The sequence below is a fragment of the Bidens hawaiensis genome, unplaced genomic scaffold (assembly GCF_021521415.1).
Source record: "Bidens hawaiensis isolate Kalapana, Puna unplaced genomic scaffold, B.hawaiensis_p1.1 tig00046835_1, whole genome shotgun sequence".
NCBI classification, from domain to species: Eukaryota; Viridiplantae; Streptophyta; class Magnoliopsida; order Asterales; family Asteraceae; genus Bidens; species Bidens hawaiensis.
The window spans coordinates 58,286-70,229 of record NW_027498367.1 but is presented as its reverse complement, the minus strand read 5'-3'; the positions used below and the strand labels follow the sequence as shown (position 1 = coordinate 70,229).

The 11,944-nt window shown below is 39.0% G+C and overlaps 1 protein-coding gene across 1 annotated transcript; it reads right to left on the bottom strand.

The window, feature by feature from the left end:
- Positions 1 to 7,649: 7,649 nt before the first annotated feature.
- On the bottom strand, positions 7,650 to 10,136 carry LOC143596673 (ETHYLENE INSENSITIVE 3-like 3 protein). The gene is made up of 3 exons (XM_077075383.1): positions 9,116 to 10,136; positions 8,189 to 8,848; positions 7,650 to 7,840 (listed from the first exon to the last, which is right to left on the bottom strand). Exons 1-2 carry the CDS (start codon positions 10,134 to 10,136, stop codon positions 8,217 to 8,219), a joined length of 1,653 nt encoding a protein of 550 aa, XP_076931498.1. The 3' UTR covers positions 7,650 to 7,840; positions 8,189 to 8,216.
- Between the last annotated feature and the right edge of the window lie 1,808 nt (positions 10,137 to 11,944).

Sequence of the window (11,944 nt, the reverse complement as noted above, 5' to 3'; positions counted from 1 at the left end):
AAAAATGTTGGGATGAGCAAATGCTACCAGGCACCGATACCAAACTGGATACTTTCAATTCCAATTCGTCACTAACTTTTTGAGGTATCGGGATCGGTATAGTACCGATATTTTACCAATGTGCAGTACCAAATTGAAGAAACACTAATCTACCCCGGGCAGATTACGGGTAATCTGGGGGTTAAATAGATGTTTCCCACGAGGGGTTAGATCCGGCAAAGATGGTTCTTATGATAACCTGCAAAACAGACACCGTGAGCTCGTCACTGAGAAGGGGGGGTACCTCCTTGTGACCACCCTCCGGCGTGAGAATCAGACTAGATTGCTCTTGAATATAAGTGTATATTAAGAGAATGACTAGAGCAGATATCAGGTATAAGATATAAGATAAGATACAAGATAAGATGATGATCTACCATTCCAATGTGTTGGAGTATTTATAGCCGAAGGTATGTTTCCAAGAAGGTACAGCCGGCTGAATAGTGTTCCTGTTCTGCCAACTGTGGGCTACGCACATGCCATGCTGGTAGTTGGTGGGTAGGCAGCGGCTGATAGTGACCAGGCCGGCTGTGTACTATTCCTGTTCCACCAACTGCAGGCTATGCACGTCCTCCGACAGGTTTGTGAGTAGGCAGCGGCTAATAGTGACATACAGTACAAGAGTGTGCTGCTCGTCATACTGTTGTCAGTGAGCTGTCGTATCCTTGGTCAGATCTTTTGTCCATACCTCGTCAGGTACAGTACAAAAGATCCTCCAGTATCGTACGGACTGGCTCATTTGGGCGGGAGTTCTCCCGGCTTTGTGCGGGAGAGTTCCCGGCTTTGCTCATTCCTTCTTCAGGTGACATTACTGAATTATTATGAGAGCTAAGTGCCTTGTGCGTGTAGCATTGCTGCGCAGGTAGCCTTCCCTGATGGCTTGTATCCGCAGCTGCGGGAACAGGCAGAGCACCATTGGGAGGCTTTTCCTGCGGGAAGAGCTTGCGTACTGCGCGTAAGGACGTCACGTCTCTGAGCATGGTGGGTCCTGCGGATCCAGTTGGTCTCTGCGCAGACGTCCCTTTAAGTTAAGTCTTGCGGGTTCAACCGCGCAGACGTCCGTTAAGGAGTCTTGAGGGTTCAACTGCGCAGACGTCCCTTTTCAAGGTGAGTCTTGCGGGTCCAACTGGGCTCTGCTGGGACCTACCTCTGCGCGGGTTCAACCGCGCAGACGTCCCTTTTCAAGGTGAGTCTTGCGGGTCCGTTAAGGAGGCTGCGCGGGTCCAACTGCGCAGACGTCCCTTTTCAAGGTGAGTCTTGCGGGTCCAACTGGGCTCTGCTGGGACCTATCTTATATCTTATACCTGTATCTTATCTTATATCTTATACCTGGCAACAGCTGTTGAAAGGACGCGTGCCATTAATTTCGCGGCCACGCGTCCGAAAAATCGCGCCCACGCGCCTGAAAAAGCGCCTGGAATGACCATATACTGTCACGTCGCCATAACTTCCTGCACGTCCTGACACTGTCAGAAGAAACCGTCGGACGATGTTTCAACAGTTTGGACTGTTCTTATCCTTTCACCAACTTTTCGAATTTCAAAAAGATTCAAAGGTAAGCGGGAAAATACCCCTTACCTTGGCAACCAAGTAACTATAAGACAGGTGCGAGTACAGTGTTAAGACAAAACCCTTCACATATTTAGCACCTGCAGGGAATTGAAGCCAAGAATACCTCGGCAACCAAGTAACCATAAGACGGGTGCGAGTACAGTGTCAAGGCAAAACCCTTCACATACTTAGCACCCGCAGGGAATTGAAGCCAGGAATACCTTGGAAGTAAAAGTAACTATAAGACGAGTGCGGGTACAGTGTCAAGGCGAAACCCTTCACATACCTAGCACTCCGCAGGGAATTGAAACCAAGAAGGATCTTCTGGGCAGTGCTTGCGGAAACGGTAATAACATCCCCGCATAGCGGGAACGTCGAGAACTAGATTATTTGAACCTCCAAGATGGAATTGGTTGTTTAAACATAATTGATCACTATGTTCAAAACTACCAAAACCTCAGGGAGAATCTGCACAAGTGGAACTCAACGCTCCTGACTTGCGAGGAGGTTACAGACCTACCCGCATCACACCCAAAGATCAAGCAGAAAAGTCGGGAATTTCTGCACGTGACATTAGGACTTCCGCGGGAAGAATCCCCATGGAAAACCTTAAAACTAAACCCTTTTCAAAACCCCTTGCTTAAGTCCAAAAGTTCACCTCACTTATTAACAATTCATGAGAAGAACATTGGACTGGGGGGACTTGAAGAGGTAGGTCCCAGCAGAGCCCAGTTGGACCCGCAAGAATCACCTTGAAAAGGGACGTCTGCGCAGTTGAACCCGCAAGACTCCTTAACGGACGTCTGCGCGGTTGAACCCGCAAGACTTAACTTAAAGGGACGTCTGCGCAGAGACCAACTGGATCCGCAGGACCCACCATGCTCAGAGACGTGACGTCCTTACGCACAGTACGCAAGCTCTTCCCGCAGGAAAAGCCTCCCAATGGTGCTCTGCCTGTTCCCGCAGCTGCGGATACAAGCCATCAGGGAAGGCTACCTGCGCAGCAAAGTTACACGCACAAGGCACTTAGTTCTCATAATAATTCAGTAATGTCACCTGAAGAAGGAATGAGCAAAGCCGGGAACTCTCCCGCACAAAGCCGGGAGAACTCCCGCCTAAATGAGCCAGTCCGTACGATACTGGAGGATCTTTTGTACTGTACCTGACGAGGTATGGACAAAAGATCTGACCAAGGATACGACAGCTCACTGACAACAGTATGACGAGCAGCACGCTCTTGTACTGTATGTCACTATTAGCCGCAGCCTACTCACCAACCTGTCGGAGGACGTGCATAGCCTGCAGTTGGTGGAACAGGAATAGTACACAGCCGGCCTGGTCACTATCAGCCGCTACCTACCCACCAACTACCAGCATGGCATGTGCGTAGCCCACAGTTGGCAGAACAGGAACACTATTCAGCCGGCTGTACCTTCTTGGAACCTACATTCGGCTATAAATACTCCAACACCTTGGAATGGTAGATCATCATCTTATCTTGTATCTTATCTTATATCTTATACCTGATATCTGCTCTAGTCATTCTCTTAATATACACTTATATTCAAGAGCAATCTAGTTTGATTCTCACGCCGGAGGGTGGTCACAAGGAGGTACCCCCCCTTCTCAGTGACGAGCTCACGGTGTCTGTTTTGCAGGTTATCAGAAGAACCATCTTTGCCGGATCTAACCCCTCGTGGGAAACATCTATTTAACCCCCAGATTACCCGTAATCTGCCCGGGGTAGATTAGTGTTTCTTCACAAATCGATATCGTATCCAGCATTTTCGGTACCGGTATCGATATCCATTTTTAGTATTGGTATTTTCGGGGAGATACTTTATTAGCAAGTTGTATTAACTATAGCAAAATTAAAACTCATCTACTTCAATTTTATGTGTTTTAACTGTGGTCATGATGATAGATTATGCAGTTTTTATGATAGCTTTTATGCAACTTATATGCTCCAATTTATGAGCTTATATGCACAAGTTTTATGCAGCTATTTTTAACTCGAAAGTTTAAAGTCATGAGAAAAACGTACATGTGAAAAATTCACTGTATAATAGATAGACATATTATATCAGATAGGTGGGGTCCACATGAAATTCGTGCCTAACTGAATCTTAATAATATCGTAAGGATTCTGAAAAGTCTGTTTATAGTTTAAGAGGATAACTATATCAGCAATCATCGCTTGGTTACGTGTACATTAATATCGAAAATGAAGTGTTACCTAGAGATTTCGTCCTCAATATGATTCCCTGCTCGAACTCACAAAAAATATGTACTGCATTAAACGAAAGTTCAGTGAATTTTATGTTTAGCTTTTTTTCTTTTAGTGTTTTAATGTTTGTGTCAATGCAAAGTTTTTTGCAGAATTTTATTTTATAACAAGCTAGAGGCTCAGATTGAAATGGGCGAAGATTGAAGATGATTGTTATAAAGTTTAGTTTATTTGTTTTCAATGTACAAGTAAACTCTTCTCTCAAAAAAATTTGAATTGAGGTGCCAAACAGGTTGCTATGGGTAAAATCGTGTCAGCCCAATTGGTTTTACAAATAGATGTCTTTTGGTTATGTACTAAATAATGAAAAAGGATATACCAAGAAATGGGAATGTGATGTTTTCTAGAAATTTGTACAGAAAATCGTTAATTGTAACCTTTTTGCAAAATAAATTGGATGATGTATTTAGAGGTTTAGTTGACTTTTTTGTTACGTATAATGTTTGTAAAAAAATTGGTTGAAGAGCTAACTAGAGCAAGCTACATGATTGGTGAAGGAGATGCAACTGCATTTCTTTTCTTCTCTCTAAATTTTATTTTATGGTGGTTAGTTTCATTACTTAAAATGAATTCTTCATTAATTTTTTTGTGATGTTAAGTTTAATTGGGTTTGTTTGGTTACAGGCTTTTAAAGGTTATCATTTTCAGTTTAAATTGGGTAGTTTGATTACAAGAATTTTCAAGACATTTTTTTAAAATCCAGATGCTACTAGATATGAGATATGATGTAGCTAAAAGTAAAAGAGAATTACAATAATTTAAGGGTACATTCTTGAAATTTTATTATTACATGTAACATGGTATTTATTATATGAATTTTTTTTTACATATTTTGTTATTATATCTTTTTAATTGTTCAACCCGTATAGGATATGGGTAGCTAACCTAGTTACAAATATGAGAAAGTGGGGTTTTGGATGAATTTGATAAAATTTAATTTATAAAACTTTTAGTTAGTTAAAAAAAAGAGTAATTTTATTTTTTTTTAACTTTTAAAGATTTTAGTTAGTTTAGGAGATAAAAGAAAATGTAAAAAAAAAAAAGATGATGTTCTGACGCGGGTTCTGGGTCAATATGGTAACAGACAAGAGACTGGGCTAGCTTATAAATTGATGATATAACAGAAACAACATTATTTATACTTTATCTCATCTTCATCATCTACCTCAAAACCCTAGCATTTTCAATTTAGTAATTTGACTCCACGTTTGTTTAATCTTTGATAGGGGTTTCGTTAATCGGCTAAGGATGATTAAAAACCATGTAAAAATTACCTCGTATTGTGACGGGGAGATGGTGGACGGGTTGGCCGGAAAAGAACGAACCTTGAATATCGATTGCGTGTTACAGAGAGTATGTGAGTTGGATTTGAAGGTTGGGACGAGTTTAGTTCGTTGTTGGCGGTCTATATATACTATCAATTTGAGCGTTTTGGTGTTAATTGAATGTTAATGATAATTCCATATAATCCGGCGATGATTACGGGTCACCATGGACGGTTAAAGGACGTTATAATCTAATTAATATACTGATTAACGTTCAATGACGAAGACTAAAGCCGTTACCATAATCAAATGGGTCAAAACGCGTGATTAACGGGTGTTAGGTATTCGCCGGAAAATCGCTACTCGCGGGAACAGTGACCGGCCGGAAAAACGTGAAGAATAGGGGGGCTGGGTTGGGTTATATTGCATTAATAATAAATTTACACTTTAAACCCTGTAATTTCAGCTTGTCTTAAAGTAATTATTAAGTTATAATTATACCCTTGTTCTTTGAATTGTATTTGCATTGAAATAAAAGTTATAAATGTATAAGGAGTTATGAACTTAAATATTTAACATATTATACCCGCAAAGTTTACGAATTGTTTAACTTTATTAAACACTTTAAATCTCGGAGTATCGTTAATTGAAAAAAATTAATAAATAAATAAATATGTGCAACGAAACTTGTGATATATATATATATATGTTACTAAACAAAACCAAAAATTTAAAACGGTTCGGGTTTTCGGGTTTGAAAAGTAACGAATGTTACATCCGAGTTACAGTAAACATTGTAAAGGGGCGGCGGTTGGCAGCCTCAAAAAACTACGACGAGTTTCCATTGGCTTTGCGTTATTACTACTGTGAGCAAAGATGCACGCTCATATAAAGGTTTGTTAAAAGTTGTTTCTAAAGATATATTTTTTAAAGTTACATGCATTGGCGGAGCGGTCTTTTTTCGGTTTTATAAATAACCTATAGGTATGGATTAATGAGCGAACCCGTTCTTTTTTGGCGAGCGAACCCAGTATCACTTTAAAAAAATATTCGAACCTATTGATTATGAAAAAGTTAGTTAAAATTTATTTTAGTAATGAATATTTTTTTATAAAATATAAAAAGCTTTAAGAATACTATAAAAATTACTAACAAATGTTATAAATAGGCGACGCTTATATGAATGATACTTGAATTTGTTAAATGTTGACTATTTATTTTTGATATAATAGTGATAAACATTCTATTTATTTGACCGAATGACTGACCCGACTTGACCTATTTGGATCCGAAAACTTTGACGTCGGAAAAAAAGAGAGTACCGAAAAATCTCGAACCCATAGAAAAAAATTTCTGACTCCGCCACTGGTTACATGTATGTGATAATCTTCACATGTGTTTAAACTAACTAATTGTGAAGTAGCTTAAATGTTGTAGAGGACCTTGGCAACCCCATATGTTATAAAGGACCTTCATGATAGCCTTAAATGTTGTAGAGGACTTTCTGGCATGTTGTTGCAAGGGAAGACGTTTTGATATGATAATATGCTAGTAGTCACCAGCATAAACTGACCTATTTTAATATGTGTTTAAGAAGAACTCGACCCTTTTAACAGCAATGGGAAAGGGAAGGCGAGCTAAAGGGCATCGATTATTTGCCTTCACAACTATTTTGATCAAGTTTGTTTTCGATGATTTGTTTAATAATTGTTTTAACTTCAACCGGAACTTTATGTTTTAAAATTGGGGGTGTTTGGATCTTCTCATCTTCATCATATAAGCGTAATAATTTTGAATCTTGATTTATTGCTTTAACAAAATCTGCATTTGATGATCATTTTGATATTTTGAAGCTTTGGTGGCATGTATTTTTCTTTTTACTTTTTTCTATCAAGAAACTGAGTGTTTTTATTAAGAATACTGGTTGATTCGGGTAAAGAAATACATTCGGGTCCATTTGGGTCTATTAGAAAGTTAGAATCACGCAACGGGTCAATTTAGATCGACAAATTTAAACGAGGTAGAATGACTCAGTTTAAAGTCTAAATAGAAAAGCAAAACCCACTACCAGTAGCCACCACCTATCCATTGTCCGGTAGCCAGAGTGTCACCACTGACATAACTACCACCCTAAGCAAGTCACCACAACCGCCATCAATGCATCCTCCATCAGCAGCACTATAAAGTATGTGCTGCCGCCTTCTCCAACACCACCGCCAGGGTTTCCACTGCTGCCAATACCCATGCCACAAGCCACCAAAATAAATACCAACAGGTGAACCGTGTTGACTAAAATTTTTAACACGGTCCGTTCTGACCCAAACTAACTTTCATTCAAACCTGTTCTGACCTAAACCAGTGTGACCTGAAACTCAATCTGGCCAAGTTGTCCCATGCTTAATTTAGATTGTTTGTGAACTAAATGAAGAACTCATTAGCATCACACATATAGGCAAACTTGGTTCGATAGGAGAGTAATGAAGTCATACTGCAAGTTTAACCACTCCTTTAGCATTCATTCAAGAATCATAAACATGTAAAAGAAAGATTCATTTTAACAGAGACATCCATTTTACAGTATGCAACTGCTCGAGATCATTATTTAAGCATCAAAATCTGCAACAATAAAACCATTGTCAAGAGCCCTACATTCTTATCAGAAACAACAGCTTAAATAATGCCATCACTGTCCTCATACCTGCATAAAAACAATCTAAATTACAAAACTAGAAGAGGCAAGTCAAAAGAGGTTTGGGTCAAAACAGTTTATTTCTTGTACAAAATGGGTCGGATTGACCCAAAACATATTTTGCCAAGATGTGAGCTTTATTACAAGTACTTAGTGTCAAACTAGCCACAAAAAAAAAAGAATCTTTCAAGAGGAGGCAAGTCAAAATGTAAACTTGAAAGAGCCCAATTTAAAAAGAAACAGTTTTTGAGGCTCCATACACTAAAATACAATTTGAACAAATTGTGACTTTTTTCTCATAACCAAACGGGCCAAAATGCCACCTTTAAATAAAAGATTAAAATAAGAGAGACTTACAGTCAATCATTAAAGAACACTCTGAAATTTATGCTCCTAGATACTCCATGATGTCATAGTCATCATTAAGCAAATAATCAAAATCTGTATCCAATGAAGTTGTTCCATTAATTCCAAAATTAAAAGGGCTACTGAATCCTCCATAATCTAGTGACAGACCATTGATTGATGATTCAAAATGGTTATCAATGGGTCCTTCTAGCCCGTTATGAAATCCATCGCTTTGAAGATTCTGCAAACCATCAGCTCGGATTGCATTCGGGCTTTCGTTCTGCAACACATTAAAGGGCTGCTTCCCTGCAACCGGTGGAGTATGAACCATATATGGAACCATATTATGTAATTCCAAACTTTGTGGCCCATGGTGGGCCCCGGTTGGTATATAATCAGATTCTTGAACCAGTGGATACAATAACATGTCATTTGCCTCGGGTATTTGAACATCGGTTCCAGTTTCAACCAACAGAGGCCTGCCAGCTGTCAATGTACGGTTGTTGGGCATGTTTTCTTGAACCGGGCCCATTTGGTTTATATCGGGTCCGATATCTCGTGGCTCGTATGATGCTATTTGTAGCTGAGGTGGCTTTGACGGTTCAGGTTTCCCCCTCTTAGGAACGTTGACACGAGGATCTTTAGATGAAACCGAGGCCCGCATGTTTTCTTGAACCGGGCCCATTTGGTTTATATCGGGCCCAGTATCTCGTGGCTCGTATGATGCTATTTGTTGCTGAGGTGGCTTCGACGATTCAGGTTTCCCCCTCTTAGGAACGTTGACACGAGGATCTTTAGATGAAACTGAGGCCCACATGTTTTCTTGAACCGGGCCCATTTGGTTTATATCTGGCCCAATATCTCGTGGCTTGTATGATGCTATTTGTTGCTGAGGCTTCAACGATTCAGGTTTCCCCCTCTTAGGAGCGTGGACACGAGGATCTTTAGATGAAACTGAGGCCCGCGTGCTTTCAAGCCCGTCAACATCATAATCACTATCATAACTATTTGGAGGTCGCTTTTTATTAACACAACCAACTGATAGACTATCGGTTATTCCCGAACCACCATTATCACCACTCGATTGTTGGATTAAAGATTCCTCTTGGGTCAACACCGCTGACCAAATTGAACTCTCTTTAGCGGTCATCTTGTCTTGCAAGCACTTTGACCGGTTGACCAATTTTCTAACTTTAGCAATATTTGGTGACATGTGTTTAATAACAGCAGTTAAAACCCCAACTTTACACATTTTCTTCAAATCATGGGGCTTTTTGTACGGTGGAGGTTGGCCCATTTGAAGCCCTAATCCGTCCCACCAATCTTCACCGCCAGTGGGCCACCACGGTGGCGGGAGACCTTTATCTAATGGAAACTTCCTCTGTGGTGGATCACAATGTTGCATTAAAGATGATAAAAGTGAGCCCAATGTTGCATCTTGTAAATCTTGAAGAATGCTATCTGAGTTCCCGTTTTGACGTCCACTTCCTCGTTTAGCTATGCAATCAGTCTCATGTTTGGCTATGGCCGCAGGCCCATTTTGGTCAAACTTGACTTTCTCTTTCCACCAAGCGCGCAAGTTCTCGGATGAACCGCTTACAGGCTTACCCGTATCGGGAATGATCCCATAAACAAACCCACGGACGTTGCAGTCTTCAATAAGTTTCAACATATACTTCAAGATCCCATCTTGAGCCCTAGACATCTTCTTTCTACGGGCTTGATCACTCATTTGCTTAGCCTTTTGCTTGTCTAAAGCTTGTTGAGCTAAAATCTTTTGCTTTTCTTTTATTCTTTTGAGCTTAATTCGATCCTTGTACATACGTATTTCAAGATCTTCAGCGTCAATTTCTTCATCGCTTACATCTTTCTCTGATATATTCTCACACCTTATATCATCACCCTCGAAGTCTGAGGCATTCTCAAACCCGTTGGTATCAATCATAAGATCATCCATCGCTATTCAGACGTATCAAACCCGATAAAAATAAAAAAAGTCTCTCAGAGGAATTTCATCAAACACTTAACATGCACTAACCTCCAGGAACGAATCTTTACCCAAAACAGCACAGATATAAACCTAGTAGATCTAACTGATCGAATAAACCGACGAATAAAAACAAGTTTCTCTCAAGAGGAATTTGGTCGAACACTTAGCATGCACTAAACTCCCCAGATGAATCCTTACCGAAACAGCACAGATTCAAAACCCTGTTGACCAAGCTGATCAAATCAAGCTCGCACCCTATAAACTTAAATAAAAAACACAAGGTCAATTAAACTGATCAAATTCGAATAAAAAAAGGTTATTATTATTATTTTTTCCCCGGAAACGTCGAATAACGATGATGACAAAGAATGAATGAGAAAATCGAAGAAATGGGTGGATGTAGAAACCGATACCTGGGATCAATTAGCTCCAAAAACTTTTAACGCATATAATAATAATAATAATGATGAGGATTCTTGAAACCCTATGCTATAGATATGGAGATGGAAAACAGGAAAAGAGGGGAATAATATTATTATTAATTATTAATTAAATGAGTGAGTGAATGGAAGATGCGGAGGATTTTGGATTGTGTGTGTGTGCAAAGCATCAGCACCGCTATCTATTGGAAGATGGATTTTGGTGAGGGTCAAAAGACGACTTCAATTAAAGTGGCCGACGAGTTTTAACAAAAATAATAATAATTCAAGAATTCAACTACATTTTTGCTTCTATTTAAACCAATGTTTTAACAACCACTATTTTATTCATACTGGGTTAGGTTAAAAATAGTAAATCCGGTTGAACCGGGTTGTACCAGGAGGTTCAACTAGAAACCGGGTTGGGTTAAAAAATGGTAATACCAATTGAACCAGATTGTACCGGAATATTCAACCGGGTTGAATAATTCACCATGTAATTTATGAAAATGCAACTTTAACTTAAAAATAACCCAAAAGTATATGAATCCATAATAAAAACTAATCTAAAAGCTAATCCATAATTAAAAAAATATACAAAAGTACTTGATTTTTAAACAAAGTTTTTTAGAAAATAAAAGTGTGTAATAGGCTCGTGACATCGTTTGCTGGTATACTCGTTTTAATTTTATCTTATAGGTTAAAAGTCATTTTTAAAAAATACGGGCCTTAAAAAATACCAAAAATCTATTGGGCTTAAAGCCTATATGTCGGTTTAAACCGGTAATTTAAAAAAAACCCGGTGGTTTGACACTATTAAACTGGCTAAAAATACCAGGCTCTACATACCGGCTATCTGTTCAAAATCCGGTACAACCGGTTTAACCGCCGGTACGAACCGGTTTTTAAAACATTGATTTAAACAGTTTCTAAACATTTGTAAATAATTTAATTTAATTTAATGTAATGTATATTTTCTAATTAATGCAAACTGAATCTTTATTTATATCTGATGATTGTATTCATCTGTTTAGTAAATGTATTAAACTAATATTAGCTGTTCCGCGAGCTACATAATCCTGTGATAAGGTGTCAATGTTGTATCTAATTGTATCTTAGATGCTGTGTGTTTAAATCTTGCAAATCGCATCTTTGAATTCGGAGGTCACCGGATTATCATAGAGGTCAAGAGTTGGGTTGGCGTAACTGGTGTAAATATGTAATTTTAATTTGATTCGAAATAGTGCCCCTAGCAGATAACGGTGTACCGTATACATGGTATCTTGGCTCTAGTTTCTAGTTAGAAGCCATTTGGTTTTTAGCAAAACCTATAATAAACTTAAAATATGTATGACA